We start from the raw sequence: 22,553 nt of genomic DNA on the forward strand, positions 1-22,553 counted from the left end.
GTTATTAAAGGCCCAGCAGTTACCATTTCAGTAAAAGACTATGCATAATATTTGGGTTGTATAATTTCCTGACTTATCTGTGAGTATAAATACAGAAACATGGTTACAAAGCTATTCTTCACTTTACAGAAATTATTCAGTAGCCAAATATGACTCATTGCCACCATTTATCTGCAATAAAAGCAAAATAGCATTTTCTTTTATCTGCATTATGCCCTAATTACCTACTGGAACTGAAGTAAATAGAACAGTAATATGCATGGGGAAGGAGCGTCTCCCTCTCATGTCTTTCTGCAGTTACTGCTAACTACATCTCAGACTACAGCAATATTCAAAATTATCATAGTAGTGGGCTCCTGTTAACAACACTAAGTGATGCTCCAGAGATACCCTCTCAGTTTAATGTGAGTTGTGTTAAGAACAGGAATTCTTTTATCTCTGAGTTGCACTGTGAACCTTCAACACAGCACACATCTTTCAAGTAAATCACCTTTCCCAAAATGTGGAAATTGTGAAAGGGTGTTTAATGCCTGTGTCAGCTATATCTTCCTTTGCTGAGTAGGTTTAAAGCAGCCCTTACAAGTTTGCAAGCAGTGTCAATACTTCCTTCAGAGGCAGCAAACCTTTGAAGAGAGATGTGTCAGGTGATGGAAAGCCTTCAAAGAGCCAGCAGTATCATTTTCAGCAATAGAGGTCATTAGCCCAGGGGAGTGTTCTGCCTGGGCCTCTTCTGTTCACAGAATGCCCAACCCAGGAATCCTGCTATATCTCACCTACCTGGTGGTAGGTGAGAACTGAAGTATCAAGACTAGATATTTATTTCATGAATAAAGAATAGCACATAGCACTTCCTGTGGATTTTGAATAGATGAGCGCTTTGGTCTAACAAAATAAGTGATGTGTGAAGGTGGGAATGTGTGAGAGGCAGGAGGAAGAGGGAAAAGGTCACTTCAGAATCCAGTTTTCAGAGCTGACCTAAGTGCCCTCAAAAGCAAACAAGCCACAAGTAGTCTGTGTTCTTTGGAATCTGGTTTGTGTTAAGCACACTTTCTGCACCTTCATAATGTCTAAGTAATTGGCTGAAACAAGCATTATATTTGTTAAGACACCAACACCAAGGGAAGGATGTATCATCCTATTCTGAACAGCAACAATCTCCTTTTCTCTTAGTGCATCCTCCTTAAAAAAACACTGTTATTGACTACCCTTTCAGCAGTATGGCCAGACTTCTGAGCTGCCTGAAATCTCAGTCCTTGGAGCAGCAGCAGCAAAGACACCTGACTTAAATGTAACCTTTAACATTTGAGTATTAGGATTACAGTCAGGTTTTTATAAAACAAAATAATTTTTAAAAAAGCAGTATATTGATATTTGAAAAATAATTTGAGAGGATGGGATGGCTTGCTTTGTATTAACACTCATAGTCCTTTCTTTAATTACATATTATTACTGAAAAGTGTTTCCTTGGTTTTTGAGTAAATACTGCCTGTTTCCGGAGGCTAGTTAAACCTGTATTTCGTTCAGTTCATGAGCAGAACTCCATTTGCAGGCCATACACAGACTGAGTCCTCAGAAGAGTGAAAAATAAGTTCATTGCAAATGTCTTAATAGAAATATATATTAGGCAGAATCCCTGCACATATCATCTGAGCAGAAGGCAGATCCTGGAGATCAGAGAAAGTGCTTTTAAATTCCAGATAAGATTCGGAGATGAATGATGAGGCCTCATGAGTGAAATAAAGTAAAATTCTACATACGCTGTCTTGAGGTGTGAATAAACTCACTGACTGAAAGGTCATTTGGCTACCTTTGAAGATAGCTTGATCAAAAAGCCCAAACTTCTTTTCAATTTTCGTTATAAATCAATATTAGAAAGGACATTAGTAACGCATAGATGTGAAACTAACACAATTTGGGCCTCAGTGTACATGAAAACATTATCCCTAATCTATCTGGGCACTTCTGATTGATGTATTTACGATAATAATTTGTTCCTTATGGAAATAAAAGCTACATATGTTTTAAAATCATTAATAGTTAAATTCAAAAATCTAATTGAAAACTTCAGTAACACAATGTTAGTCAGATTTCAGGTCTCAAGAGTATGAAACAAATGAGGTATTTGGGCTATTTCAGGTAGGTAAGAGGTCACAGGATTTAGCAGATTAATTTTTTAACCCTTAGAGTTATTCTTACTAGGTAAGTGGCAGTAATGTGTTTGGTTGGTGAATAATTCTCGAAGACTGTATCTCTCTAAGTCTTTGCACTTTAAATCTCTGCTCATAGATATAGACATTTGGATATATAATATTTATAGAAGTTTCTGTAGTTTAAAGAGATGTTTAACAGAAAATTTATACTGAGAAATCACAGCACAGATCAATATCTGGCATATAAATAAATTTTAAAATTATATGAGCCCTTGAAAGCTGGAGGCAGAAAATTAAGCTTGTACTGTTTATTCTGGCTGAGATTTTGGTTATGCTTTGTATTCCGCTGATTCAGTTAGATAAGGGTTGATTCAACTTGATTTTAAAAGAATGTTACCATGTTTCATTATTAGGTAGAAACCGCATTAATCTCAGGATATTGATCATTCTTCCACTTAGAAAAAAGCAGTTTCGCAGCCTGATAGGGACCAAGGAAATATTTTATTGAGTCTGACAAGCTGCAGCATTTCATGGTGGGAGGTAATAATGCCTCTTTCTTCCTTTTCCTGCTCTCCACAGCAGTAGATTTCAAAGGGCAAATCCATGCGGACAGTGCCTATCCTGCATTTCTGAAGCAGTTTGTTATCCTTAGTATTATCCTTAATAAATTTATTTATTCTTTTATATGTGTAGGTAGTTCATTTGTGGAATGTTGATATGGTCTGCAGATAACTAGCTGTAGCCATCAGATTGGTTGCTAGCCATCAGAGCACCTTGCAAAGACCATCAGCATAAACATCCCCTTTAAAATGTAAAACATTTGGGAAGCAGTGTGTCCAATAGATTGCTCTATTACATCATCTCCTGCCTTTGGCAATAGGAGGAGCTTCCACAGGTGAAACACTGGTTTAGAAAGAGTAGATTTTTCTTGTGACAAAACTGATTTTTCAAGTGTACTTAAAACTTCCAAATAATTAAAAAGGGGTAAAAGGGAAGCTGATGGCTTGTTTGAAAACAACATAAGGTTAGCATTCCTCATCCTTTTTTTTTTCCTTTTTTTTTTTTTTTAGCATTATTTGAGCACTTGTTAAAAGTAATTTTAGAGTAGCTTGTCTTACTTGGTGCTGTAAAGAAGGTGGCTATTGTAGAGCATGGACATATAGTGCAGTATGAAGTTTGGTAGCTCCTGTATATGTATTTGTATTTTTCATTACTGACATAGCAAGACAAATGAGCAAAGGGCAGATAACATGAACAAGACTTAAAATTTGGTAAGTATACATTTTATAAATTATTTGGGCTATTTTATTACTGATTTCTGAGCCTTAGTAGTAACCTTTGTAGTACATATTATTCAAGTGGGTCCTAGTTCTCCTAAGTTCAGTGGAATCCATTAGTATATATTTCTCCTAACAGATGGTAAATACTTTTTTTCAGTCATACTATGTGCCTGTTTTCAAGAGGTGAGATCAGGTTGGAGTCACCTCAGCCTAGCTCACTTTGGACCTCCACTTTAACTGCCTACTGTCCCTAAATGAGCTTTTGAATATTTTCTGTTCATGAAACATTAAGACTAGGGGAGCATTATTATGTTGGAACTAGATGATCTTAAGGTCCTTTCCAGCCCTACCTATCCTATGATTCTATATTATACGCTATAGCAAATTTAGCTTCCTGTTTGATAAGGGGGAGACACACTCAAAATCACACCGAACTTTTAACATCTAAATTAGGTAAGTGAAATCATTGCCTCTTCCTCAGGCTTGTAGCTCATATATTTATTTTTATAAAGACAAGATGGAAGGAGCTATAAAGTTAAAGATACCTTCACTCAACAAGAAAGGAAAGTATGTAATTGGTCAGAACTGGTTATGGTTAGTTGAATGTGAAAAGCGAAGAGAAACTGCCTAAGTGAAGAGAAATTGCCTACTTTAGGTGTGGGCAATAAAGAGATTATTATCTCATATTATCTCATAATATCTCATAAACACTGCTATATATATAGCTTACTCACCTTTTCATTTCCTGCTCCTTCATTGATGAATGAATGTGCAATTACAAATCTTTATCTGAGTATTCTTAAAGAAAAATTATGTGATTTAGTAAGGGTGTAGGGATGCACGATATGAAGAGATTCATGAGCTCGTGATGCATTGGCAAATTCTGAGTAGTTCTTTTAAGATTTACAGTTCTGTCATATTAGGAATGTCTGGCATAAAACTTCAGCTGGGTGCTGTCTAAGCCTCAAATATATGCTGTGTAACATTTAGAAAACTAGTCAGAAGGAAAAGCCAGCATGCATAATTATACACAAAATTGAGTTTGAATTCCCAATTTGTTGTGATTCTGATGTGCAGAGTGAATCCTGAGTATTTACTGTGGGTTTTTTGTTTTAATTTTCTACCATGTTCTGGTATGTTTTTACTTAGGAACAACTTCTGTGTAAAGTGCACATGGCAGTGAATGAATTTAAGGAAGGGTTGTATTTGACCTAATGAGGACTTTGAATTTTTTAGCCACTACTAGAGATATATGTTATAAAATGGTAAGAGGAAAGTCTGATGACTGCGAGCTTCTTTTGTGCAAAAGGCATATTCTGATACTTCGTAAGCTCCTGTTCTTAGGAGGGCTGAAAACAAAACTGTTAACTAATGCTCCCTTGAGGTCACTAATCTTGATGAACAGTTGACTACTAAGTGATGTTTGACTTTACATCAGGATGCTTTTATGTGTTTTGTTAGTTAATGATCAAGTGGTCTCAATTGATAGGAAAAAAGGGAAAGAAAAAAAAAGAGAAGCAAAATAACACTACCAGTATGAGTTACTGTTTAGTAAAGGTTTCTGTTAAATAATGAGTGCTATAAGAACAAAGAGCAGCCAAAATGGAAACCTTTTTACTACTATAATTATTTAAGCATAGTAGAGAAAGTTGCTAACTGCTTATTTAAGTGGTATACTCACGTCCTGGCTTTCTAACTTCTGAAATCAGTGCTGTCTCCTTCACTGGGAATCAGTTTCTTACAGCATTATGAGAAGGGAGTGTTTCCTCTGACACAGCATGTCACTTCAGCTCCTTTCTTTTAATACAGTTAACAAATAGAAGTTTACCATTAGATCTTTTAATTCCTTTCAGGTGATACTCTCTATAAAGAGTTGGTTTGCAGATGACTCAGACGTCAATACATGGCTGGAATGAAGCTGGTTTCATTAAATGATAGAGTAATAGAGTGAATATTGTGATTACAAAAGAGGGCACACAGTACTGTGATCAAAGACAGTGATATACTGTGCCTGGCGGAATGCCAACACCACAGGGGAGACTAAGAGAATATTCAGCAAAGAGGTCAACGCTACAATTAACATCCTCTCTCTAGCATATGGGGCAGGTAGTTTAGATAAAAACAGGTAATAAATCTTGGAAAGCTCAGAGTCAGATCCATATACTTAGCTCTTTTAAACTGAGGATGGTACACAAATCAGGTGAAAACTAGCTCACCACAATAAAACATTTGCCCCAGTTTCTACTGGGCAATTGCAGTGTCTTTGTTCACCTCCTTTGAGATAAAAGACATTTGCTATGTCAGTCCATCTCAAAATAAAATGCACTACAGAGCTCTGCAAGATTCAGGGTTTTATCTCAGGAAATCCGAACATGTCTTAACGTCTGTAAGTCTGGTATTAAATACAGACTCAGCCTTTTAGGTGTTTGCTTTTCTTTCTACTTTCATCTGAATGTACGTGGAACGGATAGGGTTGAGAAGGGTTGAAATAAGAAAGAAAAGTTGTTGAAAGATGATTCTTCCCCAGCCAAATTTTCAGGAAGATTGGACATCCACACTGCTGTTTGACATGTTAAATAAACCATACTGCAGAATTAATCTCAGAACACAAGGTTATTGTAACAACGTAGTCTACCTATATTTTCTAAAGAACACCACACAAATCTTAGGGCTGTTTCCTGAACAGTCTGTGAAAAGATGGGGGTTTTAAGTGAAAGTAAAGGTCTAAGTTTTATAAACACAAAACAGCAGAAAAAAGCATGGACCAGGCAGTGAGTAAACAGCTGAAAATACCTGTTTGGAGGGACTGTGATTAGATGATAAGTAAGTACTTATTTGTGTGCAGCATTTACTTGAGCAAGGTACATGAGAAAATCCATTAGGTTTATACTCAATACATTGTACTGAATAGTTTATGTTGAAATACTTGTAACGTATACAAAATTATAATGTTAAAATACTTAGCATTAAACTGTATTATCTTTTCAGTTAGTGAGATTATAATGGTGAAGAAGTGCCTCCAATCCTTCACCTCCAGTTTCTGTTTCAAAACATAATGTCATGGAAAATGTGTTTTGCCTTACTTAGCTTCTAAATAAGGTGCCGGTATAGAGCCATCTGAAGAGAGTTTTAGGGCCATTATTGTCAGGGTTTCATATTAGCTATGGGCATGTAATTGGTACCCCATTTAAGAGCTCAGACTGGCTCCACTGTCGGTAGAGCCTTGAGAATGAGATTCCTGTGGCTCTCATCCTCCTTAATATAGTCCCAAGAGGTTTCTCTTCCTTTTATGCATGCAACTAGAGACAGGGAATACAAACTGTGTTCTAGTTTCCTCACCTCTGTGAGGAAGCAATAACTTGTGTAAGAGTTGCATAAGGAGCAGGGAAGTGTCTCTTCTGCTTCCTTCTCTGGTTAGTGTTCATCTGATACTTAGTTGAGGTTCCAGAAAGAAGGGATTAATTTGCACAGTGTTTAATCTCCTATATTCTAGGACTGATGACACATATGAATGCTCCATCCCTGGTGGTGTTCAAGGCAAGGTTGGACAGAACCTTGGGTGACATGGTTTAGTGTGAGGTGTCCCTGCCCATGGCAGCGGGGTTGGAACTAGATGATCTTAAGGTCCTTTCCAACCCTAACTATTCTATGAATCTATGAGTCTATATTCCTTTACAACTGCAGATTTACATGGCAATAAAATGCACAGATCAGAAGATGTGCTGCTGTAAGGTCTTTAAATGCTAGTTCTAAAAGAAATAAATTAAAAACACAAATGTAGAAGAATATTTAACAAATTCTTGCCCCATATATGAAGCTAAAATCATATCAGCATATGTACTAGAGACATCCAAGTTCTGATACAGTTAGCAGCGATGGAAAATCTTCTTCAGAAGTACAAATTGCTCCATCCAACAACCACTACAGCTAACAATTGGAAGAGTGGTGATAGTCTCATAAGCATACAAGCAGTGGTCCACAGCAAAGCAATCTCTGGTGCCTTGGGGGGGGTAGGGGGGGGTTGCCTCCACTGTCTGCCACCAGCTGTCAGAATTCAGACACTTGCTCAGAGAGGCTTTGTGACCAAATTAAAAGCAGGGCTAACATTCAAAGTATAAGTTGTATTGTGAAGCTTCAGTGTACGACAGTATTCTTATGGATAAAAACACTGAATTTGTAGATTGTGAGGCTGCTTTTCAATGTGTCACCTGTTAGTTTAACTGGTGAGAGGATACTGATTCCTCCTTTTCCCATATACAGTAGATTTTCCTTCCAGTCTGTCTTAATTACTACATACATACTGTATCTATTACCACTTCAGAGGCAGGGCATACTGATTTTGCAGACAGGAAAAAACAAGTGTCCTGTGAGGCAGCTGCTAAAGGGTAAATGTACAGAGGTAAAGCCAAAGGGATTATATGATAATGTGAATATTTTAGAGCTTTATTTTAAGTTTTCTGACGAGCTTGTGGAGATATGGGGACAGATTTGCAATCTACACAGCTCCCCTTAGTGGTGAAGAATACACCTATCTTTTGCCACAAATGTTTTAATCCTTTTGTTTCAGCAATGCTTAGATGAAGTAAAGCCAACACGTGGCAACTGTCTGGCCTAATGCACAGAGCCTATTACTGGGGTAGACTAAATAACGGCACAAGACACAAAAATTTGTATTACTGGATGAATTTGATTATTCTGAGTTTCATTTGCCTTTATTTTCAGTTGCTCATCCACAGAATGAACAGGCTGACAGATCATGCTGTAGCACGGTGCCAGTGTCGTGGGTATCTCTTGATTCTCACAAAAGGAAATTTTTTCTATAAAACCTCCATATTCAGAGTAGAAACGGATTTTTTTTTTCATTGTGTTAGAAATCAGAAATGCACTAGGTAACCCATGAGGCCAGTGAGGTAAGCACATCCTGAATACTGACTATCTGCACACTGAATTACAGACTTGCAGTCTCCACTAGGGCATTTTTAGCAGTATATCTGTGTATCTTTTATTCTTGGTGGTGATGGGATAATTAAAAAGTATGAAAGAAATCATAAGGTGCTTATAGACAATGAGGAAAAAGAGATTGAAAGTCAACTGTGCAACTTGCTTCCCTGTATCACCTGATGAGCTTTTGCAGGGAGCTTAGCTACTGAAATTGAAGGCAGATTTATTAGAAGAAATCAAAAGGAAGCAGCAGTTATAGGAAAAGCAGTGCCCTGAAATACATTCTTTTCCTTTTTAAAACTCACATGCCTGTGGATGAGAACTGTCAATAGGAAAACCATTAAAGATACTAAATGAGTTTCTAAAGTAACAGATAAAAGCTCATTCAACAACATCTTTAAAGTTCCTGTTTATCAGAGAGATGTTATAAACCTCAGAGTGGGAGAGGACAAAGCCTTTTATATGCTCACCTATGCAGTGCTTTCATGCAAAAGTTACCAGTCTTCTGCATAATGAGTAGATTACCTAGAACTCTCAAGAAATTTTATTTTTAAATAATATAAAATTTAAAAATTTATTATTAAATAGTAAACTTGCTATTTTTGCAAATGTAAATATACAGTATTTTTCTTCCAAAATATTGCAAATACATGTAATTTTTCCAGTTTTACCTGAAATCCACTGCAAGCTGTTTCCAGATCAGTATCTTTTTCAGGCTTGCTTTCTTAAGAGTGCCACTATTCCTCAGGTCCCTATTAAAGGTGCAATGAAACTCTTTCAGAGGCTTTCATTCTGGTGCATTTGAGCTCTCTGTATGCAGTACAGTGCTTTCAGTGCTATAAAAATATATCAAAACTATATAAAAATATTTTGATGTAGCAAAATCTATGAAAGTTTTCTGTAAAGATACATTGGAAGCATTTAAGTGTCCGTTCAGTGTCACCAACAGAAAATAGCAATGCCAAAATCTGTAAAGTTTTACAAAGCTCTTACAGAAAGGACCATTTTGGAGATGCAAAGAAAAACGTGGTATTCTTAAAATAATCTTTCCTGTCCCCACCCAAACATCACCTGCACTCTGTTCTGAACAAGGTGCCATGCTTTGAAGCAGACTTAACTACAGAGCATATGGCTGCTTTCAGAACAGGGCAGAGGGTTTGATCTGGGTGCTGTAACTGAGTGGATAACGCCAGTGCCTTTAAATGTAAGATCAAAGAAGGAATCCCTCTATTTGCTGTCATCTTTAGTCAAATGAGATAAAAATGCAGGGCCTGAGTTATGTCTGCATGTGTACAAAGTTTTCATAACGCTGACCTCCATCATGCTTCCAAATAAGGAAACTATTCCATTGTTAAGGTTGTAAGCACTGTGTTCTGTAGAGGAGCATAGAAGGGATTTGAGGTGTTTTGCTTGCTGAAGGACTTGCAGATTTATAACAGTAAATGCCATTAATAAAAGCATAACAGTGATTAAGAATATTAGCTGTCAGTTAATACATGTGATAATAATTCAACCTCTTGATGAAGATGTGATGCACTCCAACTCTTTATTAGTAGAAACAGTGCCTTCATGACCGTCTGTAGACTTTGCATTTTTCCAGACGTGCATGGCCATTGGAGTAGGCATTTTTGTGCAGCAGCAGTGACACGCTAAGTGTGACTAACTTTCTATTATGCTGCTTTATAAAAATATGCAATTTATAATCCCCAGTGTACTCATGACCTCCTTGCAAGCAGAGGTAAGCATTAGTATTCTAGCTGCTTGGGTACTGTAATCCCTGTGTGAATGGGGTTCTTCCTTCCTTAATGATCCCGTTCTGCTATAAATGAATATAATAGCCTTCTCCACTATGGTCTTCATTATAGACTGGCCTAAATGTTTTACTTACTGAAGTACTACCAAACTGCAGAAGACAGATCTTTTGAGAGGACATAGGGTTAAAGAAAAGACTGCTGCTGAAGTGCTGCATGATCGTAGAAAACAGTTACAGTTCTGTAAAGGCCAGTACATCTTGGAGTGACACTCCAGCAGATGCACATCAGCTCAGGCATGAAGATTTATATTCTGTCAAGTTAGGTTGAACAAGCAGAAGCACACATTCTTTTTCAGCTTAAGTCACCTCTGTTCAGAAGAATTCAATTGCAGAAGTGAAATAATTCATCCAGTGTTAATGTTTAATGGTAATCATATTTAGAATTTTTCCGTAAAAAGCAGAGGGAGAGATTTAAACACCTTTACAATTTCTGTGTGTATCTTTTATTCACTTTCATAATCAAAATTAAGCTCTGTGTTTGTAGGTTTAAGACACCTCTAGACGGTGACAAAAATAAAAAGTACTGTCCAGGTTGGCCTCACCAGCCCAGCTATTTGTCATTACAGTTATGGTTTGCTTAATATTTCCAAGTTTTTAGCACATAATTTGCTGTCAGCAGTCTCTTTTTCAGTCCCAGTACCCTCCCTGAGGAGATGCACGAGCCCCTAGCGTTCCCTTTGGGCGTTAGCAACACCACAACAGAACTGACATTCTGACCTTGCCTAGGAATTTGTTTTGAAGAAGATACTATATAATTTATTCTCATGTGCAACCATTTAAATCTGAATCAGGTAATAAGACTGGAATTAAGTCTGATTGGGATGAGAGTTAGTGAAAGAATGTGAGCCAGGCAGCTGACCAGGTTGCTGGCAACGTAATTTAGCAAAAACAAAACAGAAAATGGAGGACAAGACCAGAATTGGTCCTGTAACAGTGGTGTATACCAATCGCATAGAATTTATTAGTTTTATATAAATGAATATTTAAGGTGCTATAATAGTTTTAAATGCTGTAGGTAAAATGATAAAATACTGAAACTCATACCTAGGAGAAAGAGTAATACTGAGAAAAATAATACTTGCAAGACAGATGGGAGGGCTGTGTATCAGAGGGATGAAAGAGTGAGGGAGTTACCTGGAGGATATAGTCCTCTGTTGTTGCTTGCAGATATTAAAAAAAGAAAACTTAGCATATCTCAAAATGTTTCCCTCTCTGCTGCTACGAGCCAAATCAGAATGAAAGAAAAAAGAGACAAGAGTCTGAAAGCATTTTATCATTCTCAAATGAAATGGTCACAGTTTGTACCTACCTCTTGTTTGGATTTGCTTTTTACGTTATTTTCTTTTTTATGCCTGGAGTATGCTTACAGTGAAGTACCATGACTGATGAAAAACAATGATTTGGGATTGTTTCCCAGAGATTTTAGGATTTTGGTGGTTTATTTCTAAAAGGGGATTTTAAAAATCTGTTTTGCAAAGCAGTTCTTGTTCTGGTGAGCCTTAGCTCACATAAGCAGTCATCAGTTAACAGAAGTACTAGGTAAGCAAGAGTGGAACCTGTCTTGTTTCAATGTATTTGCACTGTGTCTCTGTCACAGCATGTATCACTTTGAAAAGCCTCTCTCTGTCTTCCTGGTGACTTCTCTCTAGGCACTGGAAGGCTGCTATTCCCATCCCCCTAATGGTGGCTCCACTCCAGGCTAATTTCTCAGCCTCTCCTCACATGGCAAGAGCTGGCCATTTTGTTGTCCCTGTACTTACTGTACTCAGGTGTCCAAAACGAGGTACAGCATTTTAGATGTGGTCTAAAGAATGCGGGGTGGGGGGGCAGTCCAGAGCATGCTAAGACACTACAAGCAGCATAAATAAGTGAATAGAGTGGCATGGCCTGGTTTAGAGCTGGATTAAGGTGCTTTCTTCAAAAAACCTGTCGACAGTAATGGTTCAGACTACTTAGGCAGAAAGAAGAGTTTGTGTCTTACACCTGCACTAAGTAGTGCTCTTTCTAGTAAGTAGAGAGCTTTCCTTCCTGCCCTTTTCTTCTTCCATTTACTGCTTTTTTCATGGATGTTTGAGTGTATTCTGAGACCACTTTGTCAGCAAAGTCACACAAACCAGAAAGATGGAAGGAGTATCTGCTGTCTCAGCTCTAAAGGGCTAGATTCAAGTTGTCCTCTGAGTAGCACTGACAGGATGTGCAGGGCTGTGTGTGTGGTCAAAGTCAGTGGTCTGCTGAACATCACTTAAGGGGCTTTCAGGAAGCTAGCCAGAGGGTTGTGAGCATGCATGGCTGTTCGGTACTGAACTGCTCAAAGTGCAAGCTCTCTTTATTTATCTAACCAAACAGGTGAATGATACATTTTGCATGAGTATGCCCCAGCTGACCTAAGTGAGGCTAAAAAAGCTGGAAGCTGTAAAGTGCATGTTCTCACATGTGCATGCCTAGCTCTTATGTACAAAGCTCGAAAAAGAGACACTGTGCAAACAGCAAAGCCTGTTTCTAAACACCATGTGCTTTTCAGACCAAAGTTCTGTGGGTTTTGTTCATTCCTTTTGGTTCATTCAGTATTCAACCGAAAAAAACTCTGATATTCCTCATTAGATTTAATGTCTTGGGAAACTTACTTCATAAGATGTACATTTGAGTCTGCTTTCATCTGTTTCATAAAAGCACATTCCAGAGCAGTGGCTTGTAATCAGCACTAAGACTTCAAGCTGGTTAATTCAGTATGATTTGATTAATACATTTTAGAGGCAGTCTGACACGATAGAGTGATTAGACCAACCTCGCCATGCAGCAGTCTTTGAAAGCCCAGCTTACTCAGCTGTAATTTTATCTCATTAGGATAGCTCTATAAATTAGATTTTAAGAAATAAAGTCCTTACTTGAGATTATTAAATGTATTTATTTTCCAAACTAGTACATTTTATAACATTATTTTCATGGCTTCACTGCAATCATGTTATATGCCATTGCCACTGTGGAGCGCATGCAGGGAAAAAATCTGGCTCCCTGTGCTAACAAGGTGAAGAAGGTGTCTGAAATGACAGCATAACAAATTACCCTCCACATTTATTTATTTCATTATTTTGTTGCCTGTGAAATGGCCAGGCATGAAATACTGCCTGCTGTTGAATGACTGGGATGTATTCCAGGTTTGCAAATAATTGCATTGCTTCCTTGTGGAATGTTTTTTTACACTGGGACCCAGTACAGATATTTAAAAGTTCTTTTTGTAGCATATACCTGTGTCTGTGTACCTAAGCTGGATTGAAATTGTATGACAGTGAAGTGCCTGACCAACTTGGCTGCTTTTGAAAACTCAGGAAGCACAATCTCATGAATTGTGCCAGAATTCCCTTTAAAATAAAACTTGGTGTTTGTGTGTTGAGATCTAAGGAAAAGCACATAAGTTGTAAGGACTTTACCAAGCTGCCTACACTGTCTTACATTCCAGGACACATCAGAAAAAAGAAAGGTTAGTAAGTACCTTGCCTAGTGTGGACATGTGCAGTTGGGTGTCTGCATTTTTCTTGGAGGCACTGGAGCCCTGTATTGTGGAATTAATGTAATGCTGTGTTTTCAGAAAGCATTTTCTTTGAAAAATACAACTGCCCTATTGGTTAAGTCAGTAGAGTAATCAGACCAACTACACATTATCAAGTGTTTATGTGTAGTATGTCCCAGCTGTTTGTGTTTTCTGTATTAAAGTATTCCACAATAGCACTTGGGGCATCCTAGGTGATGCAGTTTAGGTTTGCAACAGAGAAATACTCTGGAAGAGCTCTCTGAAAGGTGTCAAGTGTTAACGCCTGTAGTTTTTGTAATGCAAGGTATCTCCAACTTGGGCACATCATTCATTTTGTTTAGTGTATTTAATGTCTGATGCATATGGCTCTGATGCATCACATTCTAATGATCAGTCAGAAATCCTGGCAAATAGTTTTTCCTTGAAAGGGAGGACTGCATAATGCTATTTGTGATTGCTGTTTGTCCAATAAAGTTTTCAGTCTTTCAATTTATTTACTTTCAGTTTTGGTTTCAGTTCATTTAACCTTCAGAAAACATTTGTGCTGTCTACTGTTTACAAAAGGAAGGCTCTAGCAGCCCTCTTACCGCATTTATGTCTTGCTATGGAGCTATGATGTCTGTAGTAATAAATGCATCCGTTGAAATAGAACTGATTAAGTGCCTGTTGAAGTGTCTTTTGGAACAAAACATTAGCTTTTGCTTTCAAGGGGCAGATATTGCAGTAGATAGCACTTAACCCAGCCAAGGACAAAGTGTTACATTTAAAACATCCCTTTTCTGCTTGCCTCTATGAAACAGCAAGGATATCTTCATGCAAGAACTTCCATTTCTTAATACATCAAAACAAGTAGCTCTACAGACCTGAAAGGGGCATGACTGTAACTATTGCTTTACTTTTGAAAACAGCCCATCCTACCAATTTGCCATGGTTTAATTCTTAGGACTTTGAAAGATACAACCAAGGAAGAAAGGATTGGGCAGGCTTTGATACTTACACACTAGACTTACGTGTTCAGAGGCACTGATTCATCTGGCTGTACCTTTTTGAACTAAAACCTAATTTGACCATCTTGCAATGATCCACCTGGTCGCTCAGCTCAGAAATTGACTGAGATTTGATATTAATACTGCAGTCTTGAAATTATGTTGTAACTGTTGCTGTTGGTTTTCAAAGCTGAGGTATGTCATTGAAAGCACATAGATCCTTACTTTGCTAACTATCTGGGAAAAAGCTTAAGGCCAGAAGATGAAGGATGGAGAACATTTGTGTTTCCTGCACAAATCAGGTGGACATATGCACTGCTTCTCCATCCATGTGTATACAGAGTACAACGGAGGTCCTTCTCGTACTATGGAAGTCCTGAGGCATTGCATAGGAATTTCCAAGTACTAATGCAGTAAGTTAATAACAAAAATTGAATCAAATCTTTGACAATAACTCGTCAATCTAATGACTAAGTGCTGTCTATTATCTTCTGAAGCTAACAGTAATTATGCTGATACATCCCAAGTATGCATTTCTTATATAGTTTTATATTTCAAAATTGGATGCAGACATTAAGAAACTAATATTGTGTATTCACAAATGTGAAAATGCAGATACCAAATTGCCTGATTTTTCTGTTTGTTATCCATTTTCAAATAGTGTGTTTTAAGATGCCTCTATTTATCAGCTGTATTCTGCAAGTATGCCAAGAGTATTTATCGACATAGTTTGAACTTTCATTAATTTTAGTGATGTATAAATCAAAATAACATTATTGTCTTCTCTGAGTGAAATTCGGAAACCAGAGGATTTAAAAAACATACAGGATATAAAAATTAGTCACCTGGCAGTAATTAATTATTTTTCTTGCATTTTGTCTTTCAGATTTGTGATAAAGAATGGCATTATTACGTTGTCAATGTTGAATTTCCTGTTGTTACATTATACACGGATGGAACAACGTATGAACCTTACCTTGTGACCAATGACTGGCCTATCCACCCTTCCCACATAGCCATGCAGCTCACAGTTGGTGCTTGTTGGCAAGGTAATATAGCAGTAAAAAATAGACAGTAGAATTATGAATGCAGACCAAAAAGAATCTTATTTGTCTCGCTGATTCATATTAAATAAATTACTGGAACGTTGATGGTATAAAATCTGAAGTAAATCCAGAGTCCAAGGATAAAATGGATGGGACATTAACAGACTTTTGAATTCCCATCATCTAAAGAAGTGTTTAATAGAAGTTAGGTATTCGTTGTGAAACATTGTCTTTATCTTTTGTCTTCACTTATTCTAATGATTTGCCTTCTTACCCAGTTTGAAGCTAACTATCTAAATATTATTCCAAAGAACTCCAGCTATCTTCTTTTAGTCTCTGCTTCAAATTTCATTCCCAGCTCATGGTCTGATCCTGTGTTCTTGACATTGGATGTATGTCACCAGTACTTCCACTAATTTAATCAATCCACCCTGTTACAGACCAGAAGTAAAGGTGACACCAAAATAAAACTGGAAGTCCCAATCCCAGTGTCATACTTGTATGAGCCTTTGCTCAAATACTAGTTTTTCTGGTTTTCTCCCTTTTATAATCCTGTTCTTTTTTTCTGGTCCTTATGCCAGTGTCTTTTTTCTGTTCTCTGCCTTACACCTTAAACTCATCTGCTCTTGTAAAGTTAATTCCATGTTAATTTTCTGTTTATGCACTGTGTCTTGTTTTTACTTAAGACAAAGTATGAAGTCAAGCAAACTGTATGATTAGGAAAAAATGCTTTAACATGCTCAGGTTTCTTCCCCACTCTTTAACATTGGCGCTCTTTCTCCGTTATTACCTTGTTTCCCAGTTTGATCTCTGCTCATTTAAAGTGTTGTGTCTCTGCAAAATTTGGACATCTTATGCATGGCAGAGCTGTTCTGTGTAAATAGTATTAGAAGCAAATCCAGCTGTTAGATTATGAACACCTTGGGGTAAAGATCCAGTCCTTACTCTGATGACAACATGCAAAATAAAGCCACTCTAATCCTAAGAACAAGATTTGATAAGTTTTGAATATTGATCACCAAGATAGGCATTATGATAGCGAGTTAATCAGCATGGTGCTGTTCCCATATATTTGTGAAAGTATAGGCTGGTTCGTTCTGTCTCTTTAGGGTGATCTTCAGGCATACTTGAATTTTTCACTGATGTTAAATATGTGACAGAATACATTTAATTATACTCTAAGGTGTTAATATTCTAAGGGAATGTTACTCCTTTTTTAGGTAAAAATATGCAGTGAAATACCTATCAGATTCTTCAGAAACCAGAACTTCAGTTTAGCCAGTAGTTTGCTGGGATGAATAGTTGACATGTACCAATCTGATTTAGACAGATTTTCTCTTAGTTTGATCTGTGGAGGTTTTATGCTTGTTTTATACTTATTTTCTTGTGTAGTTTTGGTGCAGTACTTTTAAAGCTAAGTTCCAGACTTAACAAATGCAGATGTAATTTAGTCTGTGGAGTAAATTTAGTTCTTTCCAGATGTGGGATCTAGTTGCACATGTCCCTGCTCATCACTGGCGGGTTGGCCTAGATGAGCTTTGAAGGTCCCTTCCAACTCAAACTATTCTGTGATTCTAGGATAAAATGCCATAGGGACTGTGGATAATCAATGCATATTGCGCTCTGAAACATCATCATTTCTCAGGAGCTGTGCTAAAGAAATTTTACTTGAATGCTTTCATGTTTATGTCTTGGTTCTTCTGCATAGGTCTACATACTTTTGTGATTATTGGTGTAACTTCTGCCCATTAATGTCTTTTATTCATGCATTGTGTTTTTTGTCGTTCTCTAATAGCAGTCTTTAGGTGTTGAAGGGTGAGGTTCCCCCTAGAAGTCTCTGTATGGGTGGGAATCTTGTTTCCTTTGCATCTTTGTCTCTTTATATCAAAGAAAAAGAATTAAGGTAAAACTCCTCATATTGGCTCACAATAAATAACAGACCACAGACTATATTTAAGCTGTTAAACAAATAGACAGGTACAGTTGTTTTCAGACATTTTTAGCATTGCCGTGAATAATTTGACAACTTATTGAATAACCATTCAGGATAAAATGCTTCTACCGTTTTGGTGAAACACCTGATTTAACCTACTGGAATTTTACCTGTTCCTGCTTTTAGAATTTACTGCAATATTATATTAAAGCTGTTTTAATAGTGTGAGAATTGGAGCCCCTCCAAAGTAGAAACAAATTTTCCATCTCATGAAAATGTCAGGATTTAGCTAAGGTAGCGTGAACAAAAAGGTGAACTTTTAATGCGTACAGGAAACAAGATTTCATTATATTGCTTTTAGCAATGCTTATCTTTCAGTAAGTTTGGTTCAGCTCAAACTATTTTCAGTGAATGGTATGAAAAGTCACTTTGTTAGGAAGATTCAGCACTCTGTTTTAGTCAGTTGAACTGTAATTATTCAGTGTGTAAAACCAAACTATTTTGTTCAAAATGCTAATTGTCAAAATCCATATATTTCAACAAAAAGTGGATCTATCACATAATTTGACTGGGTGTGCTTAGGATAATACGTTTAGGCCAGTCAGAATAGCCTAAACTTTCACATTTTCAAAACTGCTTTAGAAACATCTATGATTAACTTTAGTAAAAATATGCAGTGATTTTGGTGTCATAAGCCATGTGGGGGAGTCTTTGTTAAGAGGATATGGGAGTTTCCTGCTCTGGTTTGCTCAAACTATTTCCTTCCCTTTACATTGAAGCACTGGGCAGAACTGGAACACAAGCTCTAACCTCTTTCTTCAGAAAGGACAAGCCTTTTTTTTCTGTCTTTACTAAACCATTTTATAGTTCTGGGTCCACAGTATCCATTTATCAAAGTCAAATTATGTGAAAAACAGTCTTAGACAACTAAATTAACCAGTAGAAATAACATTCCTTTTTCTTACCACGACAATTTTCATTTGCTCACAGCAAAAAAACAAGTCATTTTTTACCCTTTCCTATATGATAGTTTTCAGTAGTGGTCTGGAAACTGGGAACTGTACTGCTGTTTCTCTAGGAATTTCGAGAATCCTTCAGGTTAAGAGACAGGTGACTCGTTCAGCCCTGCCTGGTCTGTTCATCACTTACACCGGTATTCATGCTGAGGTTATGCAGAAGTGTCATGCTTGCATCTCCTTACTGTCTTTCTCAGAGTTACATCATTTAGGAGTCTCAGACACAGAAGGAGAATCCTCTTCTTTGAGATTAGTATTTCCTATTACTAGTATTTTAATTCCAGAGCAACTCCCTTCTGACTTCTATACCCTTGTTTATAGTATCCATTATGAAGCGTTAAGTTAGGTTTTATTTCTGTCTTCAGCTGTTCAAGTGAAATTTAAGAGAGTTCAAGTTCCGTGCTGTTCTCCTGAATCCAACATCAGAACAAACCAAAAGTGCAGTCTCCTAGGCTTACGTGATATATTTAAACTTTTGCCTATGAAATCCCATTTCCATCAAACCATTTGCCTTTTTTTTGTTTGGTTGGTTTTTGGTTGGTTTGGTTGGGGTTTTCTGACATCATCATTCCAGTTTTAATGGGCAAGCCTCTCCTACATCTTTACCCTTGCCTTGGCAGTTTAAAGAGCATGCCTGATTTGATTGTTCCTGATGTTATGTGATATTTCTTTAAATTACATGAGATGAGTGCTAGGACTCTCAAAAGAATTAGCCTTTTCCTGAAGGGCAGAGTTTTGTCTAGGAGGCAAGAGGGCACTGGAGGCAGAAGTTTGAGTCCCAGTATATGCATGGCAGCCTGGAGACAAGCAGAGAGTGAAGATGGTTGTAAATGCCAGGCTTCAAAGGTGATAGAAGGGTCTATCAGACACTGGGTAAAGTTTACTGCAACCCAGGAAGTCACTTAGTTATCTAAAACCAAGACTGGGGGTAGATTCCAGCTTTAATAACACATTGGAAATGAGGAAAGTTGTATAATTTTGTGCTGTTAGGGGCTTTTTTAATGTTCTGTTGTGGCATAATCAATAGAAATTTTCTCTACTTAAAATTAGGTGTGTTACTCTGGTATAATCTTTTTTAATCTAAAAACCTTGGTTCTTTCTTCTAGGAACTCATTAAAGGGACAATCTAGGCAGAGCTGCCTCTTTGATTTAGGGTTCTATCGCAATGTTCAGCATAGAGTTCAGTGTTTATTTATTTTGTGTAGCTCACAAAACTGCTATACTTTTAATACTGCTCTACTTTTGGGTAGTTTATCTGAGGGTGGGATTTCATGCCTTTAGGCTAAACTGGTTTTGTTGATTCAGTTGCCTGCGACCCAAGAGCAGTGGCAGCTGGAGACATTCTATCCAACAGAGAGCCGGTCCTCGTGCATGGTAAATCCCAAATTTTAGCTTTATCTCAGTGACTCTAAGCATAGAAAAAGGTAATACCGACTACAGTGCAAGGCTAACCGGACTCTTGGTGAACTGAGGGCAGAAATTAACAGTTTGGAATGCTGGTACAGCTGTTGCTGAAATCAGGGCTTTAGGTACCCTGGTAAAGTTTGGCAGCTTTCTGCACAGACATTTAGGGTTAAGGTTATAACTTAATTTTAATTGCATTAAGAGGTTCTTTGTATTCACATCAGTGGTCTCACAGGTGATTGTCAAGGATGTGATTTTGTTGTAGGTGGGATTATTTAGGACCAAGTGCTGTTCTGTCTCTAATGGTGAAAGAGAATTTGAAGCAAAATTACCCTGTCTCAGGCGTATCTAAAAGACAAAGTTAACTTTCTTGTGTGATTCCCAGAACAAAAGAGACACCAAAGAGAACACATGGGAAGCATGACCCTGGCACTGTCTCTGAACTCATGTCCCTGAATGGATGGTAGAAGCAGACCTGGTCCATAAGGATAGGAGAGAGGTCTTCAAGGCTCAACTTTGGCTTTCATGTCTACTCTTTTCTTCTCTAGCCGTAGAAATATTCTAGCTTTACACTTCCAGCTCAAGATTTGCGAGAGCTTTCCAAACAATAGAGGTAACACAGTTCCACAACAAGGAAGTAGAATTACCCTTACCTGGTGAAGATAAAGTGCAGTATCGAGAGAGGACTTCCTCAGGCCACTTTAAAAAAAAATCTGCATTACAGCAAGAACAGACTTCACACTCAACCACAAAATTGTTCTTATTCTCCCTTTTGACTTCTGCAGACCTGGTTCATTCTCCTAAGTAATACAAATGAATTAAAGTTAGCTCATCCTGGAGGTACACTTTCCAAGAGCTTACCTTAGTAAGTTCTCTAAGTTCATTATGATAGAATCATAGAACAGTTAGGGTTGGAAAGGACCTTAAGATCATCAAGTTCCAAACCCCCTGCCATGGGCAGGGACACCTCACTCTAAACCATATCACCCAGGGCTTCGTCCAACCTGGCCTTGAACACTGCCAGGGATGGAGCATTCACAACCTCCCTGGGCAACCTATTCCAGTGCCTCACCACCCTAACAGGAAAGAATTTCCTCCTTATATCCAATCTAAACTTCCCCTGTTTAAGTTTTAACCCATTACCCCTTGTCCTACCACTACAGTCCCTAATAAAGAGTCCATCCCCACCATCCCTTGATTCAGTTTATCTGAGGACATAGCAAATGGACCTTTTTTACAGAGTGTGAAATTTCTTCCATTAAACCAACGTTTATAGGTTCCCCCTCTAATCCCTTTATGGCTAAATATATTCTGTGGCAAAGGCAGGCAGAACAAGGGAGCAAGTTACATGATTTGGTAGCCTAATGATCTTTTGTACCACAAACAGACTTCCTCCAGGCTTCTCCGAAAAGATAAGGTCTTGAGTTCATACTCCCCAAAATGGCTTGTTTCTTTATGTATCATTCCCAAAGTCCTGTCAAGAAAGCAGTGACACAAGTTAATGACTTGTCACAAGGTTTTATTGTAGCTTACCATGACTCTAAGTCATAACTTGTCATAATGCCACCCACTCTACAGTGTTGGAGCTTCACAGTGTAATTATGCTGACCACGTTGCACAAGGGAAGGTCTTGAGAGGAAGCCTGTCACCAAACTATTATCATGAACGCAGCAGAAAGCTATTGTAGTTCCTTTTTTTCTAAATAATTTCTGGTTTCTGTTCTGTTTTTCTTTTGTATTCTGCTGTCATTTTCCTCTTTCTTTAACCTTGGTTGAAGATCAATTTTTTTATAGCGTCCTTGTAGAATGCCCTTGTTAACCTCATATATCAACACCCTGCTGACATATCAATCACAAAGTTGCAGTCAGAGAACTGACTAGCTATGCTAGGCAAGGAGAATGGTTAAGAGTCGGAGAGAGACCAGATCACTGAGGGGCAAATAACACTGTGGGTAGTGTAGCAACAACAGAAGTCTGTATCACTCAGTGTTGGACTTCATCTAGAAATTAAGATCCATCAGATAAAGATTACCCTCTACTGTGCATTCTAACACCAGTGGGTCATGCCTTGGGGACTGACGTAACTTGCACCAACCGGAGTCCTCAGTAGATGCAAGCAAATTAATGCAAGACCACCTAGGTAGATTTCAACATAATGTGACTATCTATACTGATGCTTCTGTTAGTACAGCAGTGTTTTCTGTCTATTGCCCTCCTCATTAAATACAAGATGTAGTGGATTTCAATGTGCTAATTAGTACTACTCCTGAAATCTGTGTTAGCCTGTTTAACAGCCAGTCTACTTGTCAGGGAATTAAACCCAGATCCCTAAGATGCCATAGTAAAAACTGGATAAAACTGGAGGTTTGGACCTGAGGACTTTAGAGCTGGAGAATGTCTTGCAGTTCCTTACAGATTCACTTTGATCTTTATGCTGGGATCCTGAATAATCGATC

At 37.8% G+C, this 22,553-nt stretch overlaps 1 protein-coding gene across 1 annotated transcript in view; it reads left to right on the forward strand.

Annotated features, from left to right (window-relative positions):
* CLSTN2 (calsyntenin 2) overlaps nt 1–22,553 on the forward strand; it is a 319,748-nt gene that overhangs the window by 281,134 nt on the left and 16,061 nt on the right. Inside the window, exon 9 of the mRNA XM_061379286.1 lies at nt 15,586–15,748. Within this exon, the coding sequence (XP_061235270.1) occupies nt 15,586–15,748 (163 nt within the window). The remainder of the gene's footprint in view (nt 1–15,585; nt 15,749–22,553) is intronic.

The sequence above is a fragment of the Neopsephotus bourkii genome, unplaced genomic scaffold (assembly GCF_033783945.1).
Source record: "Neopsephotus bourkii isolate Nb327-2 ecotype Australia unplaced genomic scaffold, CSIRO-AGI_Nbou_v1 NB_1768, whole genome shotgun sequence".
Lineage (NCBI taxonomy): Eukaryota > Metazoa > Chordata > Aves > Psittaciformes > Psittacidae > Neopsephotus > Neopsephotus bourkii.